The sequence below is a fragment of the Aspergillus tanneri genome, assembly GCF_003426965.1.
Source record: "Aspergillus tanneri strain NIH1004 chromosome Unknown AapTan_6_pilon_pilon_pilon, whole genome shotgun sequence".
Lineage (NCBI taxonomy): Eukaryota > Fungi > Ascomycota > Eurotiomycetes > Eurotiales > Aspergillaceae > Aspergillus > Aspergillus tanneri.
In genome coordinates this window covers 417549-437495 of record NW_022984633.1, presented here as the reverse complement: position 1 = coordinate 437495, position 19947 = coordinate 417549, and the positions used below count along the sequence as shown (strand labels likewise).

The following is a 19947-nucleotide window of genomic DNA, read 5'->3' as shown; positions in this document are numbered from 1 at the left end:
ATATAATCTGCTCCTCACTAACTCTATTCAGCTCAGCCGGCTTGGCACCAAAGCCTCGTCCGACATGTGTCTTCTTCGGTGAGAAGATCCCAGCGCAGTGGAAGGCCTTTGCCACCTACTCTCTTTGTGAGTTGTATAAGAAAGCCACCCCTGTATCTCCAGTACTGCCTGTAATTAACTGGGTCTTATACCAAAGAGACCGCTTATTAAAATACGGGGAAAGCATATTACTAAAATCCTATTAAGAGAATGTCACTTAGAATCTGGATGCAGTACTCTAGTGAGGCATTCCCTTAGGAATTCCCCTGAGCCCACAGCGCGTGACAGACGTTTTTATATTCAGTCTTTGGTATAAGGCCCACTCGTTTTTTTGGCAAATAACTATACGAAATATTATATGATTTTTCTCCGCTGAAAGGTTCAACTAACATACTGTGCAATTTGGCATATACAAATGACTCCCAGAACTGCTATCTCTATTTGATAACAAGGATTACTGTTTGCATTACAAATGTTATCTCTAATCAATCAGAATGTTAGAGATGCGCACTTCGCACGCTGATGCCCTGAAACGATACATAAGGACCAAGTCGAGTACAGAGGTAAACATTGCACCTCTTCACCTGTCATGTATCCTAGCAAGTTAAAAGGAGCTACAACTCATGAAGGAGGTTTTGTTAGCAGGGTGAATGAACACTTCATCGAGTACCATAAGCCGCTGGAACCTTAAGTGAATTGTTTATGGCAGGCCGTGTCTCCAAACCGTGGACAATGGCTGATAGATAATAAAGAGCTATGTTCTAGGATGAAAGATGTCCGAGTTGCGCTTCAAAATCCTGAGCTTCGAACTAAATAAACTTAAGTTTGGACTGATGGAAGAAGTATTTTGACAGTAGTAGTGTACGGTAAGCCACTGACAGAAAACTGAAAAAATAAACAAAATAATATGCTAAGTGCTTCTACCGCCATATGTTTTATTTATTCTAAAAGCCCTTATCTAATAGAATAAATTGAGAGGTCTATCTATACACAATATCTAAACTGCTAACCTCATTATGATACACAGCACATTACACCTCCCTATCCACGTTATCATCCTTTGCAGATGACGGCAATCGAAACATCCAAATCGACAAACCCACTACAACAAACACGAAACTAGTCATCATCCACGCAAGACCAATCCACATCCCGCCCAGTTCCAGACCAACCTGAAAGACTGCAGTGATCGACAAACTCGCGATGACATTTCCTACAGCCTGCAACACTTCGATAATCGTGTACAGTCTTGCCGTTTCCTCTGTCTTCACGAGCGTCGTAATCACGGACCTCGTCAAGAATGTAAACCCTGACCCGCACGTCTGGACAAGTAAGCTTGGGATAAATGCCGCGATGGATGGAGACAGTCCAATTCCTAACGTGCCGAGAGTAAGACAGACAATGCTGACGCGCGCCAGTCGGAGGTCTTTCTTGATTTGATCCATGCCTTTCATGTGGCTGGATATTCCCGGCAGAATGACCAGAAAGAGGGGGATGATCAGGGCTGGTTTAAGGGACATGAGGAAGTTGGCTTCTGCGAGAGACCAGTTGTATCGTGTGGAGATATACTGCATGAGAAACCAGGAGCCACGGCTTAGTCGGTACACCAGGAAGGGTGTGAGGAGTAGGAGGATTTTCTTGTTTTCGAAGATGAACGAATATGGAGTTAGGTAATCCCGAGCATGCGTTCGAATCGTGGTGAAGAAGGTCCATTTGGATCGTTTCTCAAGCAAAGACTCCTCCTGATCGCTATCGAGGTCATTAAGATCCGTCCACTCTTGTTCTTTCCTCACAGGGCGGTTGATATCTCCGTTGTGGAGAAGGGATAGCTCTATACTGGTCCCCACTTGCTGTGCTGACGGTGGCAGAGCACGGATAGTTTCTGGTAGGGTTAGAGCAAAGAACATGCCGACGATTACCACTCCCCATCCGGCAAACAGTGGCAACCACGGATCCATCACCATGAGCCAGGAGCTGGCAGCATTGGAGGCAAAATCCGCAGCCATACTTGCCACACCGAATTTGAAGAACATTGATGCCCTGCGATTATTAACCTTTCCATTATTACATTCATATAGGGATGGAATGAATTAAACAATACCTTTCCTCTTCTGTCGTCACGTCTGACATCATGGTCCAGATAATCGCCAATACCACAACAGGTCCGCCGCCGAACAGCCAGGCTAGACATGATGCCCAGACTGCGCGCAGAGGGAAGATATCCGAATACCACGTGACGGCAAAATGGATGATGCAGTTAAGCACAAACCCAGGAATACTGAGACAGACAGTAGGCTTACGCCCACGCCGATCTGCCAGGAGGCCGTAAGGTATGGCCAGCAAAATACCTGGTGAAGAGGAGAGACAGAGTGAACAGCGGTCCAAGGATGCAGGAAGAACAAGTCATCGAAGCAAGGGAAGGGCGACAGAGCCCATGCCTTCGCAGGCGCCAGACATACTCAGTATCCCATCGAAAAACTCCATATATCCCTTCACGGCAGCCAACTCGGACTGAATCTCCTTCAATTTGCACAACTTCTCGTCCACCTCTCCATTCGACCCGATCTGTTTAGGATTATACTGCGCATAGTACTCTCGACAGGCGATGGACTCGTAGATACGGGTTATTGGTCCGCTGGCCATTACCAATCCTACCTCGACGGAAAGAACCATGGCGAACAGGGTGATCATCAGTCGCGTGCGCAGTTTCGAGTCGATCGCGTGGGGCTCATCGTGTGGTTGTTTCTCAATGTGGGAGTCGCTCTCGGCGGATGAGAGGAAAAGGGAATTCTCGTTGTCATGATCATTGTGTTCTAAGAGCATGTTGGACCATTGGCGTGTCCTTTTTTTTTGCCCTTTTCTCAGTCCTTTCTTTTCGCCTTCTGGAAACAGAAAGGAAAAAGAAACTGTCTATATACTATGATAAATTATCCGGTTATATACGGGTTACATAAGATCCAATTCGATCAACAAAACCCAAAAGGAGAAGAGAGAAAGGAAAAGGGAAATGGAGAGGGAAAAGGAGGAAATGCTCTGGAGTCTGAGATGGATGAATAGTCTACACTGGAAACAGCCAGCGATTGAAGGTGTGCCGTGCTGATTCTCCACCCTCCAAATAAACCGTACTCTGTGCTCCGTGCTCCGTACTATCTTTAGACTAGCAAGACTAAGTAGGGTCAAGGTCGCGTCTCCTTGATTGAGCTTCCTGATCTAGTAGTCTGACTGTGGCAGATAAAAAGGTATTAAGGAGATGCAAAGCTATGTCCAAGACTCTATTTAAATGCATGATTAAAACTGAAGCTGTGACACAACATTTCCAGTAATCAGAGACAGGGTTTCTTAGAAGGAATGCCAAGACCTGAGCGATGGGTACATAGCACCTAATTTGGTATGGTCAGGGGTTTACAGCTACTATTGAACAATCAGAGACTACACAGTAAGTCTCCTAATGGTGGGCCAATAGTGATGCAATCCCGGCACCGATCGGCAGCATTTTATTACCCAATGGTGCTGCCTAGCCACTGGCAGAGTTCAGCTCTATGTACTGTGTACTATGAAATATAAATGGATTAACACAGTGTAATGCTTATTATTATCTGCAGCTACACAGAGTAAGCATCACTCTATATCATATCAGAGTGATATATAAATATCCACAGGCAAAACCTTTGCCCCGCCAGTACTGTTTCATCTGTTGTAGAAGACATAGCTATACTGTTTTGAGCTGAATCGATCAGTTTGTATAAGCGACACGGGGATATTTTTGAGTAGAGAAGAAGAAAAGCCACAACAGCTTTTTGAATCAGGCTTGTCTGGTAGGACTGGAAGCCAAAAGAAAGCTCATTTACTGAAGGAACTAACTAAATTAAGTAGTAACTTCACTATCTACAGGTGTAGTGGGCCGATTAAGCTCCCTTCACAGTAATTAACTGGTAGTAGCTATCAAGGAGCACCTACCTTAGCAGTAGGAATCGTGGCTGTCTACTTATTTTTATTGTATTCATCCAGAAATATCACTTCCAAGTAACAGACTAGGTGAACACTCCTCCCAATAATGATACCACGACTCTAGTAATTCTGAATGTATGTATGTACATTTAATCAGGCTAACAATAATAGACACCTTATGAGGCAGCATAGTAAAGGTTGCAACAAGATATCTAGTTACCGATCGTAGATCCCAATCCCCACATTCCCTGGACTGTGCTTTAACAATCTTAAAAAATATAACCTAGTGTCTTTTTTTGAGTGAACTATAGCCCAAGGGCTGGGGTTTTGGAGGAATTTCGCAAACATGTTATTAGTTTAAACAAAGCAAGATAGTTATCGGGATAAGCTTAGTTGAATCATAGTGACAACTTCCCACGTCGCATTGACGTGGGTTCCATATGCAGATGATCGTACAAAATAATATGACACATTATTACCTATAATATTGAAACTACTAGACAGTTCTTACTTTCTCTCTGACTCTCTTTACATTTTCCCCTTCCGTTTTACATATCTATCACAACCATCGAAATCCAACCAGAATGGTTGTTAAAGATATTATAGCACTGAAAACAGTCTCCAAATAAAAGCCGGTACAGCCATTTACAAAGCTTCTCAAGCAAAAAGAAGACAAACTTGAAAATCCGTAAGATGGACAAGAAAGTATAGTAGGATGTAATGCCCACCGCGAAAATGACTTCGTGCTGTAGTGGCGCTCTGCCAGAAAAGCTTCCAGCTTGGATGGTAGGTCCTTCAGTGGTAGAGGCTGCCTAGAGTCTCCTCGGACTAGGTAGACCCATGTAAGACAACAAATCTCCGGTTCAGCCTATACAAGGCCGATGCATTATATACACAGAAAGATATCGAACTGGCCCAAAAATAGCTCATTTCTCCGAGCGATGCTCGTGTTAGGGAACGGGAAAGGGGACATAATAGAGGCGATTGATCATGGCATTCTAGCATGCATTTAATACATGCAGGTTAATAGGCTCCATCAAATAGTTCTACTTGAGTCCTGGCTGTAAAATTCGTGTATGCTCCACTCCTTCTCTCATGAGGTTGTGTAGGAATCTGACTTTGGTGGAGACAAGTATGAGAGCAACGAGCTTCAAAGTCTTCAGTGAAAGGAAATGTCTTCCAGGTAATACGAAGCATTAGATGACCAAATCAGATCAGAGTTAACTCGTCTTCGGTCTCACATAACCGTCATTTGCATGAGAGCCGCACGGGCTTTTCGCCTCTAATTATTCTCCAATTATTAGTCGAATCGATCAGCTCGTCGCACCCATGCATTGCCCATGACCACTTGCGCAGAAACCCTGGTGTGGCCTCCCAATTTTTAGTAAGGTAGGGCTCTCCCCAAACAATGAGCCCCTGTCGAGTAGCAGTGATTTCGTCATCATCCCCTTCCGACAATGTGAGTTTGCCGGTCACTGAGCCACTTTGGGCCAACCGCGAGGAAGAATATTTCTTCCCATCAATCAGGTCACCCACAAGGTCTCTCACAAACTCGGAGTGGTCAAAGCAGAACTCCCTGTTAATCAGGTTTTCTCTCATTTTTGGAAAGGGAAGAACATTGATCCATGTGGAGTGAATGAGACTCATTTGTGTCTCCGTCGGAATGAGGCAACTAGGGAGGTTGGGTGCCAACGGAAGAATAATTGCGTACGTCGGAAATGCTGAATCATCGCGGAGAATTCGAAATTGGTTATCGTCTGGAATTAAGCATGTTGCCATGCGTCCAAGAATGTCTTTATTAAGATACAGCGCCCGGAATACATTGTAATGTATGAGATGAAGTAAGTGATCAGCAGGCAGTATATAGCTAGCCTGAAGTGAGTCAACTGAGGTCCTTTGTGCACTGCTAGAGGGAAATTTTGATAGCTTATCCAAATCAACTTTTCCTGTCAATTGGGAGTTGGAGGCAAGGTTGCCTCCTTGGGGCGTTACTGGTCCAACTATCCCAGAAGACATGGCTATATTGTTTAGAGTTGAATCAATATATTTGTATGAGCAGTATGGGGCTATCTCTCGGCACAGGGGTATACAATAATGGCCAATATTTCTTAAGTCCGAAGTGGCCTGATATGGTCCAGACGCATCATCTTCGAGTCGCCAACGGTGTATTCGGTATGGAAGCCGCTGTATCTTTGGATTTACACTGTTCTTCTGCGATTTACGGAGTCCTAGCCCGCCAAAGTCATCAGCTCGTTGATATTATCAAAACCAATGAATCAATAGGGAAGTAAACACTCACTGTGGGCTCTTTGATTTAATCGGTTTTGGACTCTCTTCCGCTGCTTTCTTTCAGCTTCTCCTTCCATAACGCGACGACTTATCGAGGTTTTCAGCTGTCAATGTAAATACATGAAGCACCAAATATATGGCTCTCCTAAAGCCCTTGAGTTTTCGGTAGCCGAATGGTAACTTTTCATGTCACATCAACACAAAGTTATCTACGAGTTGAGGGGTGTGAATCCAGAAGAGAATCCAAGAGAACCTACGCACTAACTGCAAACGATGGCTGACTGCATCAACTAGTCTCAAAAAGGCAATGTTGGTCAGCCGGCCCCATCTTCATTGGCAAGGGTAGTGAACATGCGCTAGACACAGATGGCAATAAATGTCAGCCAGCGAGGGATTTAATACAATGAAATAGACAACATTATGATGAACAACACGCCAGAATGACGGAGAGAAGATATAAAAGGAGCCTTCAATCTCCTACAACGAACCAACAGATCAAGCAGTCCTCAAAAACTCTCTCTCTTACAGTTTAACTACCCCTTTGGACTCATTTTCTCGAACCATGTCTAGGTACGCTGCAGCTCACATCGAGCCCCAGGGTGCCGGAGACCCACGTCCTACAGCTCTTCAAATCGTCCACGATGAGAAAATGAAGAACAACCTTGTAAGAAAAGTGGCTATTGTCACTGGAACCTCATCTGGAATTGGCATCGAGATAGTCCGAGCTCTAGCAGCGACAGGCGTAACGCTCTACCTGACAGCCAGGGATCCGGATAAAGCGAAGGCTGCTCTAGGTGACAGCTTTAATCCTAAGCAGATGGAGCTTATCAAAATGGATCAGACGTCTCTGGAAAGTGTACGAAATGCAGCGAACACCATTCTTTCAAAGACAACCAGTGTGAACATCCTGATTAACAACGCTGGAATCATGGCCTTGCCGGATCTCCAGTTCACCACTGACGGCTACGAAGTCCAGTTCGCGACAAACCATTTGTCCCATTTCTTACTCTTTCAGTTATTATGCCCCGCACTTCTATCCGCCTCTACTCCTGATTTCCACTCCCGAGTTGTCATGGTGTCAGCCTCCGGACATCGGATCCACGGTATAAATTCCTCGGATAATTACCACTTTCAAAAGGGAGGATATGATCCCTGGAATGCATATGCACAGTCAAAGACAGCAAATATATACATGGCTAACGAGATTGAGCGACGTTATGGATCGCAAGGATTGCACGCAACGAGTTCTCATCCTGGCCTTGTCGCCACTCCAATAGGCAAGTACCTTCCCACTCAGCATGTGGAAGCGATGATGCAAAATAAGGCCCTGCTCAAGATCTTAAAAAGCCCTGAACAAGGTGCAGCAACTATCATATGGGCTGCGATCGGCAGGGAATGGGAAGGGATAGGGGGAAAATATCTCGCGGATTGTGCTGAGGCTGAGCGTGGTCCGGATGATGGACAGAGAGTTAGTCCCACGTATGTGAGCCATACATATAGCCCCGATGATGAGGCCAGAATATGGAAGGATTCTCTGGATATGGTGAGCTTAAGGACAGATGAATGAGGGGAATTGAGTGTATGTGATGAGGCTTCGAGGTGTCTGATAAATGAAAGGACAATGAATATAGTTTTCTTGGATTTACTTAATAGTCAATTATATTGTTTTTACTGAATACTTTCAATGGTACAGTACGGAGCTGTGTTTCAAAAGTCATGAGCGACGCTAGTCTTGGCTGTAATGCCACCGTACTGATTCCCATACTAATTTGTATGACTAGCCAGACGGCATTCTAGGAGCGGATAGATTAATATTTGTACAAAAATAAAGCTATTCAGACCCGAAAGAGTGAGGTTTTTGCACCTAAAAAGAGAGGACCCTCTCTAAGATCCTTTTGCCTTGATAAATAACCTCGTACCCGCATAACTTTAAAGTCACTGTTATTCTTCCTTGTACGGCCTTCTTGATATTCATTCCTCCGAGCTCTATAATAACCTGTATATGGCGTACCAATCGCTCAATCTAGTGTTGTATATCCTCTTAAGGCATCTTATTTCAAGCAGCGACCTAAGCAGATTCTGCAGTCTTTTTCTCTCGTGGAGCCCCTCTTGAAGTTGTTCGACGCTTAAGATATGCCATGCAAATTCAATTGCATTTAGGTAGGCAAATTCCTGGCAAATCCAGAACTCGTACATTATGGATATTGTACACTATATATTGAAAATAATAGCGATAAGCCGGGGCTCTATTCTCTAATATAATAGTATTTGGACGGTCGATCATATATTCTTTTACAAAGGGGATTAATTTGGGGACAAGAACTTCCTAATAGAAAGAAGTTAGATAACATATAAACCTTTATAAAAAAAGAAAACAAACCTTATAATATCAAAACCAGAATCTCTCTCTAAGCGACTATTTTTCTTTATAAATCTACATGCTGGCTTTCTACCTGGAGTTTTACCTTCACGAAGCTTTACTTAAGTTATTAGGTTAATAAGCTCCCATTCTTCTGGTTTTAAAGGTCTAACTCCTTATTTAAAGCTTTAATCTCCTTTGCTGGCCTCTCTTTTTTGTTATGTAGTTCTGGTTTCTATATATAAATAGGGCCTTTTTATTATAAGAAAAGCATTCCTATACCATAAAATCAGAGTTTCCTTTCCAACGGCGGTGTATACAAGATATATCACAGAATTTATTCTTTGTACGCCATATTTTAAGCCATGTCGCTGACCAAGACAGACAAAGGATTCATCTGTAAAGATTATATTTTTCCATTCTTTAAGCGTCCAATTTTTATAGGCAAGGAAAAACTCTAAGCGCCTTTTTTTTTGTTCGTTAGTAAGGTCAGGTTTGGTAGTAGGTTTAACAGAATAAAAGCCTAATCGGGTAAGAATACGCCAAACAGAAGAGGTAGAAATAGAGGCTTTAAATACAAGAATCTTACAGGATTTTTTATGTCCATTCCGATCCTTCTTAACCGATTCAGTAATAGCTTTTACGGTATCTTTAGCCACTGGGGGCTGTCCTGATCGCTGCTTATCTTCCACATATTTAAGAAGGATTCGGGGTTAATATCTGGGTTGAATCCACGCTCTTTTGCCTTTCGATTCTAAAACTGGATAGCTTGACGAGACATGCCAGCAATGGCTTTAATCTTTTTAAGATTTGTTCTAGAATAAAGCAAGGTAAGCGCTTGGATATAAACTCCAACTAAATGATATTTTCCCTGCATGGTTTTGAATGTCCGGGGGCAGGTAGGTAGGTAGGTAGGCACGCAGGCGAAGAGTCAAAGAATTATTTTAAAAAAGAGGTTAAATAGCTTCAAGCAAAAGCAATTTTTTGTTGGGGAATATGGCTTTATGATCTATCGCAAATCTACACAGTAAGAGCTCTCCCATATAAATTACTATGTAAACACCCATACTGCCAAGATAGTAATAAATACTAGCGCCTGCTCATGACTATTGAAACACAGCTCCGTATATGTCGTACAGAATAATCACAACATGTGTGTACCGCCGGTATACTTTCGGATCATCTGATAAGTTTCTGTGACAGGAGTCAATTAAACGGCTCAATTCATAGCAATATAAATTTCCGAACCAGGACATACAATATTGTGTTGATATTAAACTTAATAAATGAGGCAAAACTCATATAATTATACATGGATTGAACCTGAGTAAGATACTGTTTAGAGAGCCAGCTGCATGGTTTGGCCCGAAATCAGGAATATACAATCCGGACAGAGGAACAAAGAAAAAAAAATACAATACATACATATAAGCTAACATCAACCAAATACACAGATGCACTTAGAAAAGCATTCTAAGTAAAAGTTTCATATACAGGGTCCGAATGTCCGAATGTTTTCAATCCGCGGGTACCTGCCCACATATTTAAGTACAACGTTATAGGCAGCTGACACAAGCAATGTCTATCCTATTGCCGGGTACCCTGCCTCGCCAAATAGAGTCCCTCGAGCCTGCACCATGGCCGAGACTTCCAACATAAACTCATATAGTATCACCACATTGGTCAGGACATGCCCCAAAGTCGATGGCTGTGGCTCCTCGCCGGCATTGGCATCGACATCGGCATTACCCTCGACTTCTGTTAGTTCTTCATCTTGATCAAGGTTTTGGATTCCCATATTCATCTTGTAAGGCTGTTCTACATGAAATGGTTTTGCTAATCGTTTTTGTAGCTCTTCGGCCGCAGCCGCACGAGATACTGAGGAGCCATGGGACCGTTCAGAGAGGACCGAAGGTTCTCGTAATGGGGAGACTACAGCGGCCCCCTGCAGTGAAGACGTTACAGCCTGCAAGTTTAGACGGCGAGAAGTTCTACCCCGGGGTGATCCAAAATCGGATTCTAATTGCGCACCTCGCAAAGACCGATCAATCAGAGGAGGCTGTGAATGCGGTGTAATGCCACTAGGTGTTTCCGTTGGGCTGTCTCCCTGATGGAGTAAATCCCACCGGGCTGCAACCAGTATGTCAAAATCAGGCACTTCTTTCTGCCATTGGTGGATTCGTTGAATAAGGTTCTGTAACACAGCAATGAGAGTTGGCGTATCAGATTCTGACCATGAGGGTTCTAGATAGGCGAGCTGAATCTGATCCAAGATGCTTGGAGTGGTGGTCTGTTCCGCAGTGTGGTCGCCGTAGTTGTATTTGGACGGATCAACAAGTAGCCACCCGTCCAACGATATAAGGTGAGAAGATGCGATACTCATGAGAACCTCCGTTAAAGCCAGGTTCACAATCACACTATTTGTGAAGAAATCACCGAGACAATTTAAGAGCTCCTGCACTATGGGATCATCCTGTTTGATTTCCAGCGGCATGTCTTCTTCTAGGTCGTCTTCGGCTGGTGGAATATACAAACGAGATTCCAATATCCATGAAGCGTCCTTCAGATAGTTTTCAAATGACTCATCTAATGTAGGTTTATCGACCAGAGACTTCGTCATCGCCAACAGTCGTTGCAATTCAGCATTCAAAGCCCCAACTGTGCGTTGTTTGGCAAGTTGGCCAGGTATAGTTCGAATCAATGATCGAGCAAAGGTATGATGTCGTTGTAGGATAACCGCCATTAATCGTAACGTCGCCAATACAGTCTGGCGATTTGCAGATTGTAGGCCGAGGAGCACCAAGTCCCTCAAATTGAAAAGTGACGGAGATGGTCTTGCAGCTTCCTCGGAAAAGGCAGCTAACACGTCCAATGATTTTCGCCGGCTGGCGGACATATCCACGGTCTTTTCAACTGGCTTAGACTCGAAACCAGAGGGGGACGCAAGCAAGAAATGCAGAATCCGGTGAACTAGATCATCCTGGCCTATTGAGTCTAGAATGCGATACAGGTAAGTAAGCACAGCAGCTGTGGAACCCCCGTGGACATCAGATGATTCTAACAGAGACGGATATCTATAGCACAAATCAAATCAGCATAAAACTCAGAGAGTTAATCTAAGGCAAGACTTACAGAAGTTGCTCTAAAAACAAGACCTGGAAGTGATCTAACAATGTGCCATTCACCTCTGCAGATTTACAATGGTCGATAGTATCTTGCCAAAATAATAAGTAGGACATGAATGAATTCATGGTGATACCGAGTGAAGGTGGAAGTGCCGTCTCTTGGTTCCCATGATCCGACAATGCAATGATAGTTGGTACATTCTCTGCAGTTGCTGTAGTGAAAGTAAGACTGCAAATCAATGATTAGGCTACATATTCGGTCAAACTTCGGTACGGAAAACTAACCTTCCCAACTGGCTGTAGAGGGCACCAAGCCCAGTGGCCATGAGGGTAGCAAGGTCACTGTCAATAAGCCACCTTTCTAGTGCTTTGGACCGAGACGCCGTTTCAATAAGATAGAGCAATCCCGTGCGGGCAAAATCACCAGCTCGGCCAGCATGGTGTACGTATTCAACCAAGAGATAGAACAACGGGAAATCATCCTTCCTGGTCGCGCCGGCGAACTCGGTCGCACTTGAATTATGTCGATTGCCATCCTGGTCGTCTGACCTGGGGGCGAACCAGGCAGTGAGGATACTAGGTTGTAGACGAATATTGTTGGCTACACTAAATAAAAGTTCCACAAGTCTGCCCTCAACATCCTCTGAGCTTTTATCCGCACGTCGGACTAGATCCACCAGGGCTCGTGCGAAAAGCCGGTTGTCCACAACACCATCAACTTCTGAATCGATCAAGGTATTGAAAAACAAGGTTGCAGAGTGAAGCATCGAGTCATCGTAGGAAGATAGAGCAAGTTTTGTGACGGTCACGAATATCTGAGAAGAGGAGGCATATGCCAGGCATGGATGTGGAGCAGGACCTCGGGATTCATCGCTAAGGACTGAGATCAGTCGGTCAATGCAGTTGCGCGCATGTGTCGTCGCGGACTGATCTCCTGAAGGCGAGTTGCTGGAGCGCCATATTTGCTAGCAGATGCAACGAACAACATTAGACGGCTGTTGATATATAGAAAAAATTGACTCACCTGCAAGGTATTACACGTCCGCTTGAAGGCTGTCAATCGCTCTGTAGGAGATGTGGCCCGAAAGCTCTTAGTAGACAACGAACGGGAGCCGCCTATTAGACGAGACCACTGCTGTTCGTTAGTTGGGCTGGTCTATTATTCACCGGGTGAAATAGGGAAAAATTATAAATAAAACGTACAAAGTCCATGATTCTGCGACAACAGCATGATACTATTCTGTTGATGGAAGAAGCATGGCCTGGTAGCGTGGGACTGAAGATGATTGAGCAAGCGTGCTGGAAAGCCAACAGATCCCCAGAAAGGGAATAGCGTCCTGCGGACTTGGATTTGGGCAGATTAGTAATAGACTCTCTTCAGGATTAGCCTCAGGTATTTAACTTTCCGAATATAGCACTGACATACTCCGTATGCACGCGTTCATCCTAATAACTAATGTATCTAAGCCGAGGTTTATCTACGCCGTCTGATACAAAGTTACCAATTCGCAGACAGTCGAAATGGCACACTATTTTTGATTTACGATTACTCCCAGAGGATCGAGGAGTCAGATGTTTTTTGTTTCCTAAGCGAGGAAACCTAGAGGTAGAAAAAGTGCTACCTAAAGTCAAAGAGTATTTATTCACATCGAGAGATGCAAGCCCAACCATGACCACCGTCACAACGCCAAGAGAGTATGCGCCCGCTCTCCATCCCGTCTAAATATTGCCCATCGAATCATTCGCAAGTAATAGATTAAAAAAAAAAAAGGAAACATGAAGACAGGCCAAGTAAATGCAGGATAATCGCAAACCGATATTAATCACTATCGTCTTTCGGTCGGCGCCCGCCGCGCTTTCGTTTGGGTTGCTCATTTTGATCACTGTTGTCATCATCATGTTTCCTCCCCGTGGGTTGGTCAGGGACCTTAGCAATTATATCCGCGAGGAAGTCCAAAACTTCATCTTTGGCGACGGCTTGTTTCAGATGTGTAGCGGTAACGCGTTTCGAATTGCGGTCCTTGGCCTCCTTTGCCGCTTTGGTGACTAGGGAGATCATAAAGAGTTCTAGTGCTTTTGCTATAATGATACCGTCATCCATTAGTATCAGGTCCAATTACACGATGAGACAACAAGAGAGAGAGAGACGGAGAGGTAAAAATATGTTCCTTGAATCGGCGAACTTACAAACAGCGATGGGAGTAACCTGAGCCACCTTCCCGACATCCTCGTCCGCTTGCATGATGCGCTTGATACGCGCAACCGGAAACTTCGTCTTCACTTCCACATTGGCTGCAGGCGCCACAGGTGCAACTATAGGAGCTGGTTTGGGTGGTTCCTCAGATAGCATAGGCTCTGCGTATCTAGTTTCCACCATGGGCGCTGCCTCGGCAACACGCGCAATCCGAGACGATCGACGGGCCATCTCGGTAGGGTCTAAATTCGTCTCCGTGAACGGGGGTATATATTGTTGAGGAACCCTGGTAGGCGGGGCCTGAGGAGGCTGGTATTGCGGGGTGAAGAACGGAGATGCGTCGTAGGAGGCACGGTGAGCCAATGGGCTGGTCAACGGATAGGCGGGATGGGAGACGGAGGGAGAGATGGGGGTTTGAAAGGTGGAAAAATCGGGTGATCGGGGTCGGTAAGAATTGTCTTGATCTGTCATTGCTAAGTGGGTTCTCAGCGAGGCTATCCAACAGGTGGTGAGGATGCGCGCGCGCCAAAATGGAAATCACTAGTGGAATAAATATGGGGTTTGGCGTACCTTGGTGTCACCAAATACGACTTGAATCAACGAAGGGATTTCAATTAATCAAAGGTATTTCGAAACCCAGAAAAATGAGAGCTAATCACGACTGGTCAGCGCGAGAATATAGATCGAGGTGGTGCTGTTTAATGCCGAATAGTTCTGTCTAATTGACCAGATAGTAAGTTGGTAATACGGCGTGGTATTGAATAATAAATAATAGTAAAAATTACTAAGTCAAATCGAGGATTGTTTTTGTTTGTCGATCGCGCGCCACGATTGGCCCGAGCTTCAAGGTAAGAAAGTGCGTGTGCACAAGGACTGCAGGCTGTGGCCACAGCTGCCAGAGATGTGAAGGTCCCGGGCTCTTCTTCTTCCGGGGAGCAGTCGTCGCCCTTTTAACCCTGCCTCCCCGTTACACTCCCGCGCTAAAAATACTAAATCGGCACTCTGGTTTGGGTCGGGCTTTTTTTTTTTAATTTTTTTTTTTCTGTCGCTGCCTTCCGTTCCCCTTATGACTTGCGCCGCCCCTTAAGTAATCTTACTACATAGTTATAAGATTTCTTCAGCTTCCTCTTTTCTTGCACTGGATAATTAATTCTTCTACTCCTGTGTGGGTTCAGTCATTTCGGTTATCCCTAGCTTAGACCTTAATGATTATTACTTTATCTTTTATTTGTTATTAATTCACACCATTGACACTTATCTTTATTCCTATTTCATCTTCAAACCAAGAAATTCTCATTATTGCTATCCCTTTAGCCTCCGACATTGCCACCCCGCCCGTAGAGTTGGTTCGACCGGATACAGCGTTGATTGGACCTTTCCGTTCTTAAACCTTTGGGTCGATGATGTAAATACATCATACAACCATCATGAAATGGTTGTTTCTATACTCTATCTCATTGTCCCTTCATTTTTCCCCGTTTCACACTGCCTTATTCATCATTTTCCCTTTTCATATTGTTTATAAAACTACAAAGGACGCTCGATGATGATACGACGAGCTCCCGAGATGTAGAAAGGGTTGATATGTGACGAGCAGAGACCTAAGATGGTATCGCCGTTTATCAGACTCCCTTTATTGCCTGATGGCATTTCAGCATCGTTGAGGGTTGAAATAACTTGATCTAATCTGATGGCGCGTCTTTGTGATTTTGTTCAATCTGGCAGCATTTTCCTTTCAGAAAGACCATTCAAGGTCTGGCTCTAAGCTTACATATAGTAATGAAACTCTGTAAAGGATCTTTGATAGGACAGATCTATAAAATCAGATATGTATAGTCCGTAGTTAGGGATAAAAGGATATCTTCTAGGATTCTACATTAGGGGTGAAGTCATAGTTAGGCCATGTCATACACAGCCATGATGCCTCATAATCTGACCTGTCCAAAAACATCCGAGTCGCGTGTGATCGGCAGGGTGCACGTTCTTGTCTTTGATTTAGCTTGTTAAGGTGTTACTGGGTAGTGGGGGAGAACAACAATATGTGTGTTGAGGCATTCTCATACAAACGTCCTTCAGAGGACAAGGAACTTCCTGCAGAACTACAAAGCATAGGGCGGAGGAAGTTATGCCGCAATACAAAGCAGCACAGCTCAGCATCTGAAAGGGTGGGAACATAATCAAGGTCAAAAAAACAGACGAATAAGCGGAGTATCGGGCAAATAGGTTCTTCCGTTCCGATCCGCCTCCAGGCTTGAAAGAGCCAAAACTGGTCAACGGTCAGCTTGCGACACAAGACTACAGTCCACGCCATTGTTTCTCGATGCCGTTGATGGTTTGCTTCGTGTTTCATTGATGGCGAATTAAGTCATGCCTTCTTTAGCCATTCTGGCCTTACTCTCACTCTCATAAGCGTATCTGGCTGTCCGTTGCATCCTTATCGTTCTCTATTTCCCTTCTATACCAAAGCTGTTTCAACATTCACGATGGCTGCAACAGACCAGCCTTCGGGCTTACTGGACATTGCTAGGTAGGTGAATTGTATATATATTTACTGCTACAAGCTGAATTCCTGGTGGCTCATTTGTTGCTTCTTCATTCAGCTCCCTTACACAGGATGAAATCCCGTTCAAACTGCGATGCGCCATCTGCAACAAGCTTGCGGTAAACGCGTTTAAGTTGCCTTGCTGCGATCAAGCTATTTGCGAAAACTGTATGTGTTTCCCTCATCCCATGATATTCTCCGCGGATTTAACAATAAATATAGGTCAAGCATCGTTGCCGGAAACCTGTCTTGTCTGCGCACACACCCCCATTTCGCCCGATCTCTGCAAGCCGAACAAAGCTCTCCGAACCACCCTCAAGGCATTTCTCCGAACCGAAGAGAAAAAAAGAGAGAAAGAAAGACAATCTGCCACTCCAGTGGCTGGAAGCAGCGGGACTCCTCTGGAAGGAACCCCAGCGCAACAAGAAACGCCGGCAGTTTCCAGCACCCCTGATCAGAAGACCACAGAGGGTGGAGCAGAGTATATTCAGGCAGCTGATGCGCCACGGGACCAACCTACCGTCCAACCTAATCCTACGGAACACCAGTCAAATAGTGCTGATGCAGCTCAAGATGCTCCGGTAGAAGCTCAAGCTCAGGTAAGTCACAATCGTGGCTACATGTCGACCTGTTATTTCCTGAACTCATCTAACGCTATGAATAGGGAGATGATTCTGTTGCTATGCGCGTCGATGCGGGAGAACAGGCTGATGTTGTGCAGCAGGATGGGTCCGCTGAAGGGGACAAAAATGATGAGCCCCATTTAGGTCAACCAACCGAGGAGGAGCTGAATCAAGGCGAAGAGTCGAACCAGGTGTTTTCTAATGAAATGGAATTCAATGTGGCCCCGGGAGCGTTCCCTAACATGGCTTGGAGCAACAACAATGGCGGATTTAATCCGATGGCCCAACAGTTCATGGGTAACGCAATGTTCAATTTCCAGAATCCAATGGGTTAGTGATATATCTTCCATCTAAAGTCAAAGGGGCACAATAAACTAACTCTGAACTTGTAGGGATGTCCGGCATGGCGATGGGCGCGATGGCCGCGAATCAGGGGATGCTTGGAGGCTACGGGATGAATATGAATGGCATGAACAATGGCATGAGTATGGGAATGAATTTCGACGTGGGTCAGGGGATGTATGGAGGATGGGACGGTTCACAGAACAATATGTGGAATGGAGGCCAAGATAAATTCAATCCAAATGCTTTCGCAAATGGTATGGGTCCACAGTATGGGCCCTCACCTGGATTTGGCGGATATAATATGTCTCAACCCAACGGATTTCATGCTCATATGCAGCAACAACAGTTTTCTAGCCAGAATTATCAGAGTGGCTATCCTGGCCCCAGTTTTGGCAGAGGTAATTTCCGGGGTCGCGACCGTGGATTTATCCCTAGTGGTGGCTCTGGCCGTGGCGGTTTCCCTGGACCTATACAGGCTAATTATCATCATAATGCTAACCACCCAGCGCTTCAAAGCCATAACCCCCCTAGTTTCAATCAAGATATGACAGCCCAAGAAGGCGTATCTATTGAGATGTCATCGGGTGATCCCCGTACAGCGGAGACTAGGAATGTCGATGGCGCTGACGAGAATGCCCCAAGCGGTGACCAGGACGTCGGCCAAGACCCATCCTCAACTGATATCACTGGTGAGACAGGTGGTAATAAAGAGCATGTTCCTACGACTGTAGTGAGCGAAGCTACGGAAACGGAGGGTTCCCCACAACTTCGTGGTATACCAACCATTGACAGTCTCGACCAGGCGAACGCCCAAGCGATCCCTACCGGCCCTATGGGGATAAACGTTCCTATAGGGCCCGGTTTTGGAAGAAGTGGCTATATGCGTGGACCTTTCCCTGGGGGTCGTGGTGGTTTTGGTGGCCCCTTCCCTAACATGCCGCCGGCGCCTAAGGTGCCAGGTGTCGAAGGTGCACCTGCGGCCCCTCGGGCGATGCGAGAGGGCCTTCCCAACACCAGTATTTTGCGACAACGGAATTTTCAGGGAGCTGCCAGACCTTCTGTTCCCGCCACGAAGCCTTCCGAGGTTTCCCAGAGGTAAGCATTCCATCTTTTCTATACCATGCAGGACTGAGGTTTAATTTTATTTGATAGTACAACCCCTGCTGCCCAGGAAGACCAACAGCCGCGTTCGAGGTCCAAATCGAGGTCGGGATCTCACGTTAGATCTCCATCCAAGTCAAGAAGTCGCTCTCGATCCCATGCTCGATCTCCATCTTCCAGTGGCCGACGTAATGGGCAACTCCCCAAGAGTGTTGATAAAGACACAGAGGACCGCGACCGCAGACGTGGGGGGCGGAGAATGGACGAGAAGCGTGACGATCACCCAACTGCCGAGAATGACCATCGAACTCGCTCCCCTTCCCTCGAGTCCCGAAGATCCTCCCATCGTCGAGACAGGAGAAATGATCGCCGATCACACCGCCCGCACCGTCGCAGCCGGAGTCCCAGCCGAAATGGCGACGCCCGTGACGCCGATCGTCCCGAAGAAAAGGGCCCCGACTCCCAAAGTAGGACTCCGGCAGTTGGTGATGGTATAGATAGTTCTACCCGACGGTCAGGCAAGGACCGGGCCAAACGCCGCGAGGAAGAGCAGGAAATAGATGGGGAATCCAGACGGAGGGAGCGGCATCGAAATCGTGATCGCGAACGGGACAGGGACCGTGACCGTGACCGTGACCGTGACCGTGACCGTGAACGTGACCGTGAACGTGACCGTGACCGAGACAGGGATAGAGAACGGGACCGTGACAAGCACCGTGAAAGAGACAGAGACCGCGATCGTTATCGAGGGCGAGATCGTGAGCGTGAGCGAGATAGGAAGCGCTCTCGTCGTGACCGCACCGAGTCACCTGTGGACAGCGAATACTCATCACGACACAATTCCCGACGAATCAAACGCGGCCGGGACGACGACAATCGCACCAGTGAGCGCGAAAATGCAAAGGACAAGGCTTCCACGAAGACATCCGACCCTGAAAAAGACCCTCACACCCTGGAGCGAGAAGCCCGCAACCGCGAGCGCATGCTCAAGGAAAAACAACGCCGGGAGGCGGTGAACGCTGATCGCGACGGAGGCAAATCTGGTCGCAGGCATGATAGTCGCCAGGAGCGAACACTTAGTGGAGGCCGACGACTAAGCTACAAATACGAAGACGAGGAGAATGATGATGCTCGAGCTGCTCGGGTGGAGAGCGAGCGGGAGGCCAGTCGATGGTCGTGAATACCTTCCTCTCAACTTTATCGTCTCCCACCTCTCTGTTTCCTTGGTTTTCAGCAAACTCTTCACAGTGAGCGCCATAAAAGAGCTTATAGAATGACTCGGCGTATGTCTGGTCCCAGACAGGGTCTGATTTGGGAAACAGATTCTTGCATGGATGTGATGTTTGGGGCCAGCGAGGTTCTTCCCTCTTCTACACCCTTTC

At 45.9% G+C, this 19947-nt stretch overlaps 6 protein-coding genes across 6 annotated transcripts; 2 read left to right on the top strand and 4 right to left on the bottom strand.

Annotated features, from left to right (window-relative positions):
* Nucleotides 1–1070: 1070 nt before the first annotated feature.
* ATNIH1004_008202 (putative MFS transporter) lies at nucleotides 1071–2862 on the bottom strand (the record flags this gene model as incomplete). The annotated part of the gene is made up of 3 exons (XM_033572815.1): nucleotides 1071–2079; nucleotides 2141–2387; nucleotides 2499–2862. 3 exons carry the CDS (start codon nucleotides 2860–2862, stop codon nucleotides 1071–1073), a joined length of 1620 nt encoding a protein of 539 aa, XP_033423367.1.
* A 2373-nt stretch (nucleotides 2863–5235) lies between these two features.
* On the bottom strand, nucleotides 5236–5586 carry ATNIH1004_008201 (uncharacterized protein; the record flags this gene model as incomplete). Its single annotated transcript, XM_033572814.1, has 1 exon — nucleotides 5236–5586. One exon carries the CDS (start codon nucleotides 5584–5586, stop codon nucleotides 5236–5238), a length of 351 nt encoding a protein of 116 aa, XP_033423366.1.
* Nucleotides 5587–6838: 1252 nt separating this feature from the next.
* Nucleotides 6839–7843, top strand: ATNIH1004_008200 (uncharacterized protein; the record flags this gene model as incomplete). The annotated part of the gene is made up of 1 exon (XM_033572813.1): nucleotides 6839–7843. One exon carries the CDS (start codon nucleotides 6839–6841, stop codon nucleotides 7841–7843), a length of 1005 nt encoding a protein of 334 aa, XP_033423365.1.
* Nucleotides 7844–10217: 2374 nt separating this feature from the next.
* ATNIH1004_008199 (uncharacterized protein) lies at nucleotides 10218–12972 on the bottom strand (the record flags this gene model as incomplete). Its single annotated transcript, XM_033572812.1, has 6 exons — nucleotides 10218–11709; nucleotides 11768–11822; nucleotides 11895–11989; nucleotides 12046–12725; nucleotides 12785–12892; nucleotides 12964–12972. The coding sequence occupies 6 exons, from the start codon at nucleotides 12970–12972 to the stop codon at nucleotides 10218–10220; spliced, it is 2439 nt and encodes an 812-aa protein (XP_033423364.1).
* A 607-nt stretch (nucleotides 12973–13579) lies between these two features.
* On the bottom strand, nucleotides 13580–14425 carry nctA (negative cofactor 2 transcription regulator complex subunit BUR6; the record flags this gene model as incomplete). The annotated part of the gene is made up of 2 exons (XM_033572811.1): nucleotides 13580–13839; nucleotides 13948–14425. 2 exons carry the CDS (start codon nucleotides 14423–14425, stop codon nucleotides 13580–13582), a joined length of 738 nt encoding a protein of 245 aa, XP_033423363.1.
* A 2012-nt stretch (nucleotides 14426–16437) lies between these two features.
* On the top strand, nucleotides 16438–19745 carry ATNIH1004_008197 (uncharacterized protein; the record flags this gene model as incomplete). Its single annotated transcript, XM_033572810.1, has 6 exons — nucleotides 16438–16481; nucleotides 16555–16664; nucleotides 16719–17095; nucleotides 17161–17449; nucleotides 17512–18559; nucleotides 18617–19745. The coding sequence occupies 6 exons, from the start codon at nucleotides 16438–16440 to the stop codon at nucleotides 19743–19745; spliced, it is 2997 nt and encodes a 998-aa protein (XP_033423362.1).
* Between the last annotated feature and the right edge of the window lie 202 nt (nucleotides 19746–19947).